The 15,545-nt window shown below is 34.5% G+C and overlaps 1 protein-coding gene across 4 annotated transcripts in view; it reads right to left on the bottom strand.

Moving 5' to 3' along the window:
• GSK3B (glycogen synthase kinase 3 beta) overlaps window positions 1–15,545 on the bottom strand; it is a 212,931-nt gene that overhangs the window by 57,450 nt on the left and 139,936 nt on the right. For all 4 annotated transcript variants that reach the window (XM_039248912.1, XM_039248913.1, XM_039248910.1 and 1 more), the window contains exon 7: window positions 8,274–8,371. In XM_039248912.1, the coding sequence (XP_039104843.1) occupies window positions 8,274–8,371 (98 nt within the window). The remainder of the gene's footprint in view (window positions 1–8,273; window positions 8,372–15,545) is intronic.

Here is a 15,545-nt window from a genome sequence, read left to right as displayed (position 1 = left end):
AAAAAAAATAAAAAAAAAAAAAAAAAAAAAAAAAAAAAAAAAAGAATCATTGCTCTCAAAACTTCTAACCTTTTGCTTTAAAAAGGAAACAGAGAGTTCTCAGTAAAAGTACCAGTCTTGAAATCAGGGTCTGGATTATGAATACTGTTAACTTGACAGATTTCTGTCCCTGTCCCATCTCTCACCTACCCCTTTACATACTTTATAGAGACTACACCAAACAAAAATAATGCAACTGTGCAGAAGAATGTGTGGTTATTAAGTAAAGGGAACTATATCACAAGAAGAATAATCCTATGAAAGGTCTTCTGACTCAGATCCTACAATATGATTATCAGTAAATTAGTTTTGAGCTGACAATGTCACAAAACTCCATTTGTGTGAAAATATCTCTTTAAGTAAAACATACACTGGCAACTTATTAAATGATCTTACACTGGCCATTTTGGAGAAAGTAAAGATTTCAAATGGATGCCATTATTCTCAAGTCAAAAGATGAACCAGGTCACACTGCCAGGAAACCACATTCCATGCCTGAGAACACATACCTATAGTATACAGAATTTAACCAAGTACAAGTTACTGTACAGTTAGTAAAGTTTCATAGTAGTTAAGTTAAAATTGATGTTTTCCTTTGGTCTACAGAAAACATTTAATGTAAAAAGGCAGATGAATAATTACATAAGCCAGTAAAATTTCATAGTAGCAAGTTAAAAGTGATGCTTCTTCGGTCTGTGGAAAACATTATTTAATGTAAAAAGGCAGATGAGCAATTACATTAAAATAATTACCTTAATGCCTCCTTTATCCATTCACCTACTTCAAAAAATGTTTACATCATACTGTATGTGTAATACCTATACTGCAGGATGTTACTACAAAGTGTAATCATAGTTCCTTACACTAGTTTAGGGATATTTAACATGGCTCCTGGATCAGCTTAGAAAGCTCAAGAATCACCTGAAGTTGTAGGTAAAATTCTGGTATATATGCATTTTTCTGGAGAAGAGTCCATTACTATAAACAGATTTTCAAAGTGGTCCATGATCCAAAAGTTTTAAAAGTTGCTGCTCTGGTCAGTAACAAACATGGAAAAATTTAAACAATAAAAAATGAATTAAGCAATCAAATACTCTGTTTGTGCATTACATATATTATATACACTACAAGTAAAAGTGTATACCACAATGTAAATGGCGTGTACTTATATGTTCTGGAAAGTGGAAAAAAAAGACAGAATTAAATTTAATATATTGTCCCTGCAGTCTGTTAGCAACAAGAGCTAAGAAATTTCACCAGGTAACATAGGATTAAACTTCAAATGCATGTTAGTTAAGACACATCATGGATCCATCAAAAATCTTAGGGAAATAAGTATTTCTTCTTAAACTCTGATTTATTACTATCTTTTTTTTTTTAAAAAATATTTTTAATGTTTTATTTATTTCTAGGAGAGAGAGAGAAGAAAGACAGCGTGAGCAGGGGAGGGTCAGAGAGAGAGGGAGTCACAGACTCTGAAACAGGCTCCAGGCTCTGAGCTGGCAGTCAGCACAGAGCCCGACGCGGGGCTCGAACCCACGAACCGCGAGATCATGACCTAATTGAAAGTCGGACGCTTAACCGACTAAGCCACCCAGGTGCCCCTGATTTATTACTATCTTAAAGCTCTGTCTGAGAGACTATATGATAGTGAGAGTATTAGGCCAGGAAAGGAGAGTGTACACACACAGGTGTACACACACAAGTGTGTACACACACAAGCCATAATATGGGGACAGGATAACTGAAAATCTAAAATGTTTTCTAAACAAAGATGGTGAACATTAAGGTTGAGCTGTAGTTGAAAGCAAAAAAATCCACCATTATAACTTTGATTTCTTTAGATGAAATACAATTAGACCTAGTCCAAAGACATCTCAAACTGATATGGTATATTCATCACAATAAAATTTAGGGGATTTTTCCTTTAGTTGTGGAAACTGTGGTCACATTTTTTAAAAGTATTATATGATAAATATGACTCAATTGGTTCTGGATATCAGTTGAAATTAAGGATCATATTTTTCCCCCCGAGCTATAAAATTCTATAAACAGAATTCAGCTAAATTGATGAATTTAGCTAAAGATGAAACAAAAAGAATTTTTCTATCACCCAACCTCTCCAGGATATGGTGGTGGTAATCATCATCATCATCATCATCATCATCATCATCATCATCGTCATTATCATCTTCCTAGGATTAATGTAAGGGTTAAATGTAGTAATGTGTGTAAAGTATTTTAGCTCATTGCCTGGTGGAGAGTAAAGTCTTAAAGAGTGGTAGCTTTTGTGATTAGCAGCAGTTTCCCAATTTTTGAAAATGCAGATTTTCAGGAACCAAGTAATCACTGATCTGTTTGTCTAAATTATATTACGGCCATTAGTCGAATTGGAAGACCAGGAAAACAATTATTTAGACAAACATTTATAACAAAATGGGTTCTCTTAACTGTTTTTGTTTACTGACAAAAGATTCCAGCACAAACAATTGAAAACATCTGTTTTCCTAGTTTCTATGACTGCAAAAAATAACAATTGTTTCAAAAAATCAACATCACAGAATAAAAAGTGAAAACCTTCTTTCCCTCTTCCCTTAATCCCACTCTCCACTGCTAAATCTTTTTCCTTCTAACTCTTTCTCTACTTATAGGTGTAAGAAATGAAGTCCACCTACTTAGCTGTAATCATATAATCAAAAGATTATTTGGATCTTACTGTTTCCTATTTTCAAATTTATCAAGTAAAGCTTCTACCAGAGGAAAGATTTTATTAGCTCTTTTCTATGGAAGAGCTACATACGCATATCTCTAAACTGAGTAATTATTGCTAAGAAATATGAAACAAATAACTTGGTAAAGTTTGGGATGCCTGGGTGGTGCAGTCGGTTAAGTGTCTGACTTCGGCTCAGGTCATGATCTCACATCCGTGGGTTCGAGTCCCGCGTCAGGTTCTGTGCGTTCGAGCCTTGCATCAGAACCTGGAGACTGCTTCAGATTCTGTGTCTCCCTCTCTCTGCCCCTGCCCTGCTTGCTCTCTGTCTCTGTCTTTCAAAATAAAATAAAGACGTAAAAAAAGAAATAAAAAAAAATAATTCAGTAAAGTTGTATTATAAATTAACTTTAATTGCCTTATAATAATTTTACTACTGTAAATAATTTAAGTATCTATGTTTAATGTCATGTTTTTCTAAAAGAAATATATCCAAATTTAAAAGGCTAGCTACCGAAACTATGAAGCCCCACTGAAATTCTATCTAGAAATATGACTGACCAATTCTGCTCTAAAACTCTTCCATTAGAAGCAATAGTCAAATTATTACTAAGCATAAGCAAATGTTTATGTAATAAATAAAAGCATATCTTCAGGAACATTAATTCATTTAAAACTAGAAATTCTACACAATAACTAGTTTCTTTCAAACTTTTAGTTTTTTGGTATTTTCTTTTTTTTAATGTTTATTTATTTTGAGAGAGATGGGGGAAGGGCAGAGAGAAGAAGAGAACAAATCTGAAGCAGGTTCTGCTCTGTCAGTACAAAGCCCGACACGGGGCTTGATCTTAAAATCCATGACCTCATGGCCTGATCGGAAATCAAGAATTGGATGCTTAACTGACTCAGCCATCCAGGCATCTCTTGTTGATATTTTAATCCAGAAACTAAGCTCTGAACTGAAGTTCACCTTTCCTTACTTGAAATTTATATTTTAGAATTTGGAGGGGGAAAAGAAACTATTAGTAAAATTTACAGCATTTCCAGGTCCAGAGCTTCATAGGTTGCTTCAACTTTAATCCATTTGGTGAGTACGGGGTAAACTTGTCATTTATATAATGTAATAATCAAATCTTTGAGAAGCCAAATATATCATGTAATTTCTTTTCAAGGGAATCATATATAATTTATTATGCTATTCTGTTCAAATCAATTATGTAATTCAGAGTATAATCCTACAACAGAATTTATGCATTTTTAAAAATAACAGTCAAAATATACTTTTGTGAGAAATGAAATGAGTTATTTAGTAAAAAAAAAAAAAAAAAAAAGTCTACAAAACAGATGGTATTTCTGTTTAAACATATATATGCCCAGAAAAGGATATAAAAATACTTATAGAAGTTATTTTTCATGATGTGTCAGAACTGTGACTGCTTTGGTTCTTTTCTTTGTATTTGTGTGTGTTTTCTCAGTCTCCTGAACTGAGCACAGAAAATGCAGCATAATTATAAAACAAGTAATTGGCATTAATTAAAAACTACCGTCTCCAAGTCTTCAGAAGACTGGGGTTTCTAAAGGGTTTCTAAAGAACCCCACTGGTATGACTGACAGCAGAGGTGCTAAATGACAATGCTATGTCGTGGAACCTAAGTTTGTGAAACTCCTAGTAGAAGTTTTCCCCAAACATTTTATTTGTCATCAGATATCTGAAACCACATCAGATCTTTCTTTCTTTCTTTTAATGTTTATTTTTGAGAGAGAGAAAACAGAGTGCAAACAGGGAGGGGTAGAGGGAGACACAGAATCCAAAGCAGGCTCCAGGCTCTGAGCTGTCAGCATAGAGTCTGATGCAGGGCTCGAACTCACGAACCCAAGATCATGACCTGAGCATGTCAGATGCTGAATGCTCCCTGTATCAGATATTTTTTGAGGTTATCTTAAGCAGTATGTTAAGGAAGAATTTGAGGGGGGAAAAAATCTTGTCTGAGAAGGCCCTGACAGAATTTCTCTTTTTACAAATATTTTGAAGATGCAAGCATTTCTTGATATTCAGGTAAAATGGCATAATGAATTGCTGATCTAACAGTCCTATGTATAAAACCAACCTCATAAAGTGTTCTTCAAGCTTAGAAATAATTTTTCAAGATTTTCAATTCCATTCTCCTTTATTCTTATAACTTATTTGAAGATAACATACTTGGATTTATTCTAAGTATTTTACAAAAGTCTTCTTATTATAAGGTAGAGAGAGAGGAGATCCCTCTCTCTGTCTCTGCCCCCTTCGCCACTTGCATGTGTGCTCTCTCTCTCTCAAAAATAAACAAACATTTAAAAAAAGAGAGACGAAGTTAGCTCAATTGATAAAACTGTGTTACTCATGCTACAGATTACTGGCATGAACATATGAACCAATAAAAGTTTAATAAACAACATATACAACAATCACAACTTTTCTTATTAATTCCTAGGTAATTCCAAATGAACAACGGTCTTGCAGCTTAACTCAACTTAAATCTTTATTGGAAACTATTTTGATGCCATTGAATAATAAAATATAATAATGAAGAAAGTTCCTATTCAGAAAGTTTACAAAATAATGAGTCAAGTCTACCACATATAAAATATATGAAGCATATTTCATATATTTCATATGAAAATGTTCATTTTTTACATAAACTCAAATTCTGAGAGAAGAGTATCTACTTTACTGGGGGTCAGCCTGTAGATACTCAGAGCCATCATGAAAATTTAAAGGGAGAAAATAGAAAAGAATAGATTTTTATGGATTCCTAATTACCATAAGGGCTGATTACTATACTATCTAAAAAAACTGAGAATGGAATTGGGTACCTATAAGATCACTTTCATGGAAGATTCAAATTTGTTCTTGAAGCCTTGATTAGCAATACTGACAATATCTGTTTAAACTGTAAAATGTGTTTAATAACATTTAAAGGTTAACTTACACAACTTCTTTTCTGATTTACAAGTTAGATCAGGAAAACTAGAAAAGTTACATCAGAATTAGCGATGAATTTTTATGTCAATGAAACATCACAGATACTCAATATTTAGAAAACAAATATACAAGATCAACAAGATTTTAGAGCTGTATAAAACACATACACAAAACCTATACAATGCTTATTAACCTCCAAGCAATAGTACATACTACTCACATATACCACAACACAATGTCTATTAATCTCAATTTAATATACAACTTCAGGTCACCAAATGGGTAGTAAACTAGTACAGGGCAGTTATGCTTAAAACTGCAAAAGGAATACCAAAGTGCCCTGGGATCCTAATTCCTTTATCTCATAACACCTTCACAACATCTATAGACAGTGATCGTGGAACTACAAGAGGGTTGTGACTATGTTCCTTACATATAAATGCAAATGACAAGATAACATATGTTTTAGAGTTTGCCTACTACTACAAACTGATTAACTTACAACTTAAGCCCTATATGAAAATGAAGTCTTAAACCATCAATAACAAGTGACAGTTTTTACTAAAGTCTACTAAATAAATACAAACCAATACTAGGTGAAAAATGAATTAAAAGGATATGATGGTGGTGGTAAAAAAAAAAGCTCTAGATATAAAGGTTTTTAAGATATGATGGCAAGCATGAGACAGGGAGTTATTACAGATGGCCACTTAGCTTCATGACTAATTTCATTTATATCATATATGAATTGAAATTACTGACAGAATGAATCATCACAAGATTCTAAACTATAATCCAAAGAAAAATGACATAATTTGAATAAGCTAAACATAATGACAAATAGAATTAGCAATATGCCCAGAGAATTATAGTATGGTGAGCTCAAGTACATCAAGTGAAAGCCTGGGGATAAAAGAAATGCTGAATGGTTGCATTATAGCAGGGGTCGTACTAAGGGCCCAATCTCTTGTTTTTGTGGTCTATGAACTAAGAACTGATTTTACACATAATCATTTTGATAATAGGGAATACTAACTTTGAGCCCCAATGAAGAGAAATGGTATAGCCCTCCCTCAAAAGAACTCCTCTCCTCTAATTAGTAAACCTGTATTTAAAAAAATTGTACTCAATTATTAATATATTTTGAAGTTCCTCAATTAAAAATTTGAAGAAATTTGTTTTGTCTTGTTGTCTATCTCTATGATATCCTTGATTTGTGTTTTAGTCCACAAGCCCTAAAATGTTTTATCTAGCCCTCCAAAGAAAAAGTTTGCTAAACCTTGTACTGGAATCTTAATTTGAATAATGGGGGAATGGGCTTTTCTGAAACAAAAAAGACCAAGCTATTTGAACTCAGATCTGAGTGTAAAGTGAGAATCAGAAAGGAAGCAGATCTGCTGAACAAAGGTTAAAGTTTAATTTGAAACTGAAAGATGGTTACCCATAATTTGAAACTGAAAGATGGTTACCCAAAAAAGACTGCATATACCACAGACATCTCAGGTGTAAACCATAAAAAATATGGATAGTTAATTCTTGATCACACAGTGGTCTCTTCAACCATACTTGCAAAATCACCTTATCTAAGGTAACATATTTTTAGAGAATGAAGTACAAGGATTTTTTAAGTAACTTAAGCATAGTTCTGTGCACAACTGATAAAAGCTACTGAGGAGTTATGGCTCAGCAAATAAAAACTAAATCAAAGTTATCTAGATATAGAGCAGATCGAATTCCAAAGTAGTGATTTGATATTGGAAGTATTTAAGGAAACACAGGAAATCTATCAGGAATGTAACTAAGATGGCTCTTTCATTGATTGGAGGATTGAACTACAAGACCTCTGGGGAGATTTTCAATTTTACATTTTTAATAAATATTTAAAAATCAAGACTAAAACCCAAAAGATAAACTGTAATACAGAATGAAGCAATTTAGTGGTCTAAATAATATATAGATACTAGATTTTTTTTAAAGGGGGTAGGAAATTTAAGGTATCAAATATTAAAAACTCTTAAAAATTACATTTAAAAACTCAACTAAAATCTCAGCCCTACTGTTCTTAAAACACAATATTAATTCCAAGATAGTAATATTTTAAATCTAGTTTTGTTAATAAAAGTGCTGATAAGATCTAATAAATAAAATTATATTAAACTCGTAAGTCAAAATTCTACTTGTACATGCTCTGTACATGTTGATATTTACATATATTGAAAAAAATACAAGCATCATGTGTTCAGCAGACTATTGGAGCAGAGAGGACATGATGAGTAAAAATACATATAGCTTATGCTTTTATTTCGTGCATATACATTTTAGTGATCTTATGGCTTTTGAGTACTTTAAATATATATCCTTGTTTTTGCATAAGATATACCTAAAATACCTTTTGTAGGATCATGTAACACATTAACTCAATTAGAAACCAAAAGGCTGTGCTCTTACACTTCTTCTATATGTGATCTTCATTTATGAAGTCTTACCTGGGTGCATGTGATATGGATTCTTAGAATAAAAACAAAATTCACTGCAGTTCAAAAACTGATTTAAACTTCTCACCTTGATTATTTCCACCAACTGATCCACACCACTGTCCCCTGGAAATATTGGTTGTCCTAGCAACAGCTCAGCCAACACACAGCCTGCAGACCATACATCTGTAGAAAAGAGAAGCCAAGAGTTAGTTACTAATGCTTGTAGCTTAAGATGCACTGAAAACTATTTGTATACATTTTCTAATTTTACATTGACCACAGAATAAATATCACAAGCAAAAAAGTGTACTATCCAAAACCAAGGGAAGAAAGTCCTCAAACCATCCCTAAAGGGTTAAATTTACCAAAGAGGAAACAAAGCAGATAAGAAAATTCCAACAAAGGGTAAAAGTCTATTTAATTATCAAATATCAGATGTTCAAATCTTCAACAACCAAGGCAGGGGATTACAGCACCAAACATAGGGCATGCTTATCGACATATCAGACTTTAAAATAAGTCAAAGTGACCCAACCTCTGTACATTAGCAGTGCTTAAAAGAATAGCCACAAACAAGGGTTCAATCTCTTGTCCACAGAGTTTTAGGCCAATGCAAATCCAGATAAAAAATTTCAAGCCTTAAATGGCTGGCTTCTGTGTTGGAATACAATTGATAGTAACATGTGCTTAAATATATAATCATTTTTAAATACAGAGACAGAGGGATGATTTTATTTCACAAATCCAAAACAAAGAAAAGTAAGGAAAACTTCCAAATTTATTCTATGAGACCAGTATTACCCTGATACCAAAACCATATAACAAATCCAATAAAAAAGAGACCTGCAAGCCAATAGCCCTGAAGAACATGAATGCAAAAATTCTCAATAAAATACTCGCAAACAAAACCCAACAATACATTAAAAAAATAATTCAACACAATCAATGGGATTTATTCCTGGGTTCCAAGAGTAGACCAATATTCACAAATCAATCAATGTGATACACCACATTAATAAAAGGATAAGAACCATATGGTTATTTCAATAGATACAGAAAAAGTGTTCGACAAAGTACAACCATTCACGATAAACCCTTCAACAAAGCAGGTTTAGAGAACATACCTCAATATCATAAAGGCCATATATGAAAAACCCATAGCTAATATAATCTTAAATATGGAAAAACAGCTTTTCCTCTAGGGTCAGGAATAAGACAGGCTGACTATTCTCACCACTGTTATTTACCATAATACTGGAAGTCCTAGCCTCAGCAATCAGACAAAAAAAGAAATAAAGGCAAGGAAGAAGTAAAACTTTCAGCATTTGCAGATGACATGATACTCTATAGAAAATCCAAAAGATTCCACTAAAAAAACTGCTAGGAACTGATACATGAATTCAGTAAACTCACAGGATACAAAATCAATGTCCAGAAATCTATTGCACTTCTATATATCAATAATGAAACAGCAGAAAAAGAAATTAAGGAAATAATTCCATTCAAAATTACCCCAAAAATCATAAGATACCTAGGAATAAACCTAACCAGAGGTGAAAGACCTGTACTTTGAAAACTATGAGACACTGGGGCGGGGCGGGGGGGAGATATGGAAAGACATTCCATGCTCATGGGTCAGAAAAACAAGTACCACTGAACTGTCTACACTACCCAAAGCAATCTACACATTTAATGCAATCTCTATCAAAATACCACCAGCATTTTTTGCAGAGCAAGAACAAAATCCTAAAATTTCTATGGAACCACAAAAGAGCTCAAATAGCCAAAGTAACCTTGAAAATAAAAAGCAAAGCTGGGAGCATCACAATTCTTGACTTCAAGTTATATTACAAAGTAGTAGTGATCAAAACAGTATGGTAATGGCACAAAAACAGACACATAGATCAACAGAACAGACCAGAAACCTCCCCAAAAATCCACAACTATATGGTCAATCTTCAATTAAGCAGAAATAAACATGCAATGGGAAAAAGACAGTCTCTTCAATGAATGGTGCTGGGAAAACTGGACAGCAACATACAAAATAATGAAACTGACTTACACCAAACACAAAAATAAATTCAAAATGGATTAAAGATCTAAAAATAAGACCTGAAACCATAAAAATTCTAGAGAAGAACATAGACAATAACCTCTCTAACACTGGCCATAGCATCTTCTTTCTAGATTATGTCTAGAGGCAAGGGAAACAAACGCAAAAATCAACTATTGGGAATTCATCAAAATAAAAAACTTCTGCACAGTAAACAATCAACAAAACTAAAAGACAGCGTACAGAATAGGAGAAGATATCTGCAACTGACATATCTGATAAAGGGTTAGTATCCAAAATCTATAAAGAACAAATCAAGCTCAACATACCAAAAATGGGCCAAAGACATGAATAGACATTTTTCCACAGAAGACATACAGATGGCTAATAGCAATATGAAAAGATGCTCAACATCACTCATCATCAGGGAAATAAAAATCAAATCTACAATGAGATATCTCACCTCACACCTGTCAGAATGGCTAAAATCAACAACACAAGAAACAACAGGTATTGGCAAGGGTGTGGAGGGGAACCTTAGTGCACTACTGGTAGGAATGCAAACTAGTGCAGCCACTCTGGAAAACAGTATGGAGATTCCTTAAAAAGTTAAAAATACAACTACGCTATGATCCAGCAATTGCACTACTAGCTATTTATCTAAAGAATACAAAAATACTAATTTAAAGGGATACATGCACTCCAATGTTATATAACAATAGCCAAATTATGGAAACAAACCACGTGACCATCGATCAATGAATGAATAAATATGGTATATATGTGATGGAGATTAGTCAGCCATAAAAAAGAGCGAAATCTTGCCATCTGCAACAACATGGAGCAAGAGTGTTATGCTAAGTGAAGTTAAGTCTGAGGAAAGAGAAATACCATATGATTTCACTCATATGTGTAATTTAAGAAACAAAAAAATGAGCAAAGAGGGAAAAAATAGAAAAAAGCAAGCCAAGAAGTAAACCCTTAACAATAGAGAACAAAGTGATGGTTATCAGAGAGAAGGTGGGTAGGGGGATGGCTTAAGTAGATGATGGGGATAAAGGAATGCACTTCCTGTGATGGGCACTGGATGTTATACGGAAGTGTGGAATCATTATATTGTGGACCTAAAACTAATATTATACTGTTATAATATTAGTTAACTACCTGGAATTTAAATAAAAGCTTTAAAAAAAGACCAACAACAAAAAAAAGGGAAATCCTTGAAGAGGTCAAGGTTAAGATTAAAGATATAATGATTAATTTTCAATATGTAAATTTTGATATTATTATGGAATATCCAGGTGGTCATTTGGATAAGAAGCTGACTCTTTTTATATAGTATCTGGTATGAGGATGGTTTATTTAGGTGTGCACTGCTTATTTTAGCCAACTAGAAGTTTTCTGTACTTAGTTTTTCAATAAATGAATTTTTCGTATGTTTAAAAAAAAGAAAAGTACCAGGTGAAAGGAGGTTAGGGTAAAGAAGAGCTGCATGACAGCAAAGACAAACACAAAGGAAATCAAGACATGTGAGAATGAATATCAAGGTATATGAAAGCAAGCAGAGTCAGAAACCAAGCAGAATGAGTGAGGAGAGAAAATGAAATATGGAAACTACAACTGAGGAAAGAAAAGACTTGAAGGAGGGATAAGTACAAATTAGGATGGGAATGTGAGAAAAGACCCTGCCAGTTAATTATTTTGTTATAAAATTAAAATACTTTAAGGAAAGAAAACAAGACAAAATAATTCACTTTTACCTCAATCCTGAGAGCAAACTTTTAAAATAATTTAATAAGTTTTAATAATTTATTACTAAATTTAATTAACAAATTAAAAAATAATTTAAAGTATACAATCCTGGCTTACCCAAGGTAGTCCTGGTTTAGATTTACTGTCCTGGGATAATTACTAATAGCATTCGCTTTCTCTATTAAAAGTATTACCAAATAAGAAATTACATGGTTACTCTATCTATGCCTATCATTAAGACTTCCTGCAAGGAAAAGCTAATTTTTAGTTTCTGGACGCCTGAGATTCCTGGGTTTTGTATGAACCAACAATCAAGTGCTTTAGGAGATGAACGTAAATCATTGCTGGGCTTTCTCATCTACTAGCAGAAAAGAAGAATGGTCAATGGTATGGAAACAAAGTAATTCAAAAGGTATGATGTGGTTAGATGCACTATCAAAAGGGATTAGGAATCCCTGCTCCAATGACTAACTTTTTACTGACCTAGGAAAATAAGGACACAAAATTTATTTAAGAAATTCAAGTTGATTGTGTACAGTTCTAAGCAATGATAACCAAGACACCTACTTTGCAAACACCAAAAGAGCCCTCCTTGAAGATAATTGCTAAATGAACAAAATATAAAAATCTGCTAACAAAACTTTACTTCAAAGTCAAGTAATATTACTAACTCTTAAAATGAAGTGGAAAAGATCTATATCTTCATGGACATAAATGCTTTATTTTGATGTAGGTTTAAAAACATCCTTTTACCTAGCTAACTATATGGAAGGTAATGTGCACTCATTTTTTTCCTCTATAGAGAACTAACTGATCTCAGAAGACAAGTCTGGAAAAACTGCAGGGGAATAATTAAACTTTCATTAAAAGCCATGGGAAATACTTTTTAGGCAGGACTTAGGCACAAATATGGGAGAAAAGGAGTAAACCATTAAGGGATACTATTGCTTAGTAGTTGCCACAGATACAGGGAGCAACTATACCAGTGGTATATCACTCACTTTTTGGGAGATACCAAAATCTGTTCTGTTCATAGTTCACAGGACAGATGAATGATATTCTCCAAGTAGAATAAAACAGAATTAAACAGAAGGCACAAAAAGTAAGTGTTTTGGCCCGCTGACTTATCTGGTTATTTGGGGTTTCAGCCAAAATAGCATTTTGCTTCATACTTAACTCTAATTCCTGGTTAAAGTGGTCTTTCAAGACTGGCTAGTTTAACATACTTAATCTACATATAAGGAAATTAAGGCACAATAAAGTTCAGTGACTTGTCCAAGGTAAAGTTACTGAGTAGCAGAGGTAGGCGTGAGGTCCAATTTCAATTCCTAATCAAGACACCACTGTTTTTTTTAAAAAATTTTTTTTAATGTTTTATTTATTTCTAGGAGAAAGAGAAAGAGAGAGACAGAGTGAGCAGGGGAGGGTCAGAGAGAGAGGGAGTCACAGACTGAAACAGGCTCCAGGCTCTGAGCTGGCAGTCAGCACAGAGTCCGACGCGGGGCTTGAACCCACGAACTGCGAGATCATGACCTAAGCGAAAGTCGGACACTTAACCGACTAAGCCACCCAGGCGCCCCATCACTGTTTTTTTTTTAATGTTTATTTATTTTTGAGAGAGAACACGCATGCACACGAGGGTGGAGGAAGGGCAGAGAGAGATAGACAGAGGATCCAAAGTGGGCTCCACATTGACAGCAAAGAGTGTCCAATGTGGTGTTCAAACTCATAGAGCTGTGAGATCATGACCTGAGCCGAAGTCCAGCACTTAACCAATTGAGCCACCCAGGCGCCCGAAGATATTACTGGCTTGAGTAACTACCTCACTGTCAAAGAATAGCTACTTGTCTCTTCAAGGGCCTGTAAACTCAATTCCTTGTCCTAAAGAAGCCATTTGTTCTTTGCCATTTCTCAGCAAGACAAAATAATCAGAGCCATCAAACTTAGTTATGGTTATATCTAAATATGACAATACTCTACCTAGAACCAGCTACTCTTTCATTTCAAATACCACCGTTAAAAATATTTCTAAAATGTATCTGCATTAGTATACTATGAAATACTTCTGTTTTGTCTGTCTACAAATCTCCCAGAATCATGAGAGGAAATCCAAGTTTAAAAAGGGAGTTCAGGGATCCTGGATGGCTCAGGCAGTTAAACATGTGACTCTTGATTTTTGGCTCAGGTCTTGATCTCATGGTTCGTGAGTTCGAGCCCCATGTCAGAAGAGCCTGCATAGGATCCTCTTTCTCTGCCCCTTCCCAGCTTGTGCTCTCTCTCTCTCTCTTACACAGAATAAATAAACTTTAAAAGGGGAGAGGGGTCAAATCTAGGTTTATTATGATCAAAAGACCTCAGCTGAGGTGAGTCCTAAGCCTAGAAAGTCAGATTCTGGCTTTAGCCAAACAAAGGAGGCTACTGAAAAGCAGGTACTCATAATATCCAGAAAAGTGGTTCCTAAGAGACAAAATGGACTAAAAAGCTCTTCCTTTGCGAGATGATTTCAAAGAACTTACAGGCACATGGACCTTTATAGAAGTAATGCGCTCTTAAGCAGGTCACAAGCTTATAACCCGCCTTAATGAGTCAGATGATATGGTCATGACTTTAAAAAGAAGCAAACTGTTTTAGGTGACCCTGGCACAAATCATCCCAATACCTGGTATGCAAATGATCAGTATCATATATTTGAGTAAAATATAAAGCGGTTGGAAAATATAATGATGTTTCCAAAGATAAAGGGCTTAAATTTGCTCTCATGGAGAGTCTAGTTAACAAATACCACAAATGAATACATCTTACATTTCTATAGTACTTTCACTAACATTTTATTTAATCCTCACAGTCACTCAGACAGGTAGGCAGAACTGTTAGCAATCTCCACTTCAAAGCTTAGCTAAGTCATAACAAACCTGGAAGTCAAATATAGTTCTACTCCAATGAAAATACCCTTTCTGCTGTTTCTCATTTGTCCCTTAACATACACAGTCATGATGAAACTTTCAGTAGCCCCCTGACCCCCACCATTCTGTGTCCTTCAGTGCAGCAAGTCCTAAAGTATGGTCTGGAGAGTTCTGGGTTTCCTAGACCTTTTCAGAGGTCCTGAAGGGCAAAGCTATTTTCCATAAAAATATGAAAATGTCATCTACTTTTTTCACTGTGTTGACATTGGCACTGGTGGTACAAATGGTGGGTAAAGAAATGGTGGGTAAAACTGTAGGCCTCTTGGCACAAATCAAATTGCTCTTTGGCATTTTGTCCTTTGGCAAAATAAAAATGGTTATGCAGTTCCGTCTAGAGGTCTGTCTTCAGAGAATTTCCACTTGTATTTTATTACCATTATTATTTGAAAAACTTTTTTTAAAATTTTAGAGGGTGCGCATGTAAGCAGGAGACAGGGACTGAGGGAGAGGGAGAGGGAGAGGGGGGAGGGGTGAGAGGGTGAGGGAGAGAGGGAAAGAGGGAGAGAGAAGAGGGAGAGGGAGAGAAGGGGAGGGGGAGAGAAGGGGAGAGGGAGAGAAGGGGAGAGGGAGAGAAGGGGAGAGGGAGAGA

The sequence above is a fragment of the Hyaena hyaena genome, unplaced genomic scaffold, assembly GCF_003009895.1.
Source record: "Hyaena hyaena isolate Hyena2069 unplaced genomic scaffold, ASM300989v1 scaffold_321, whole genome shotgun sequence".
NCBI lineage: Eukaryota > Metazoa > Chordata > Mammalia > Carnivora > Hyaenidae > Hyaena > Hyaena hyaena.
Note: the sequence above shows the minus strand (reverse complement) of the source record. Positions and strands in the feature narration are given on the sequence as shown.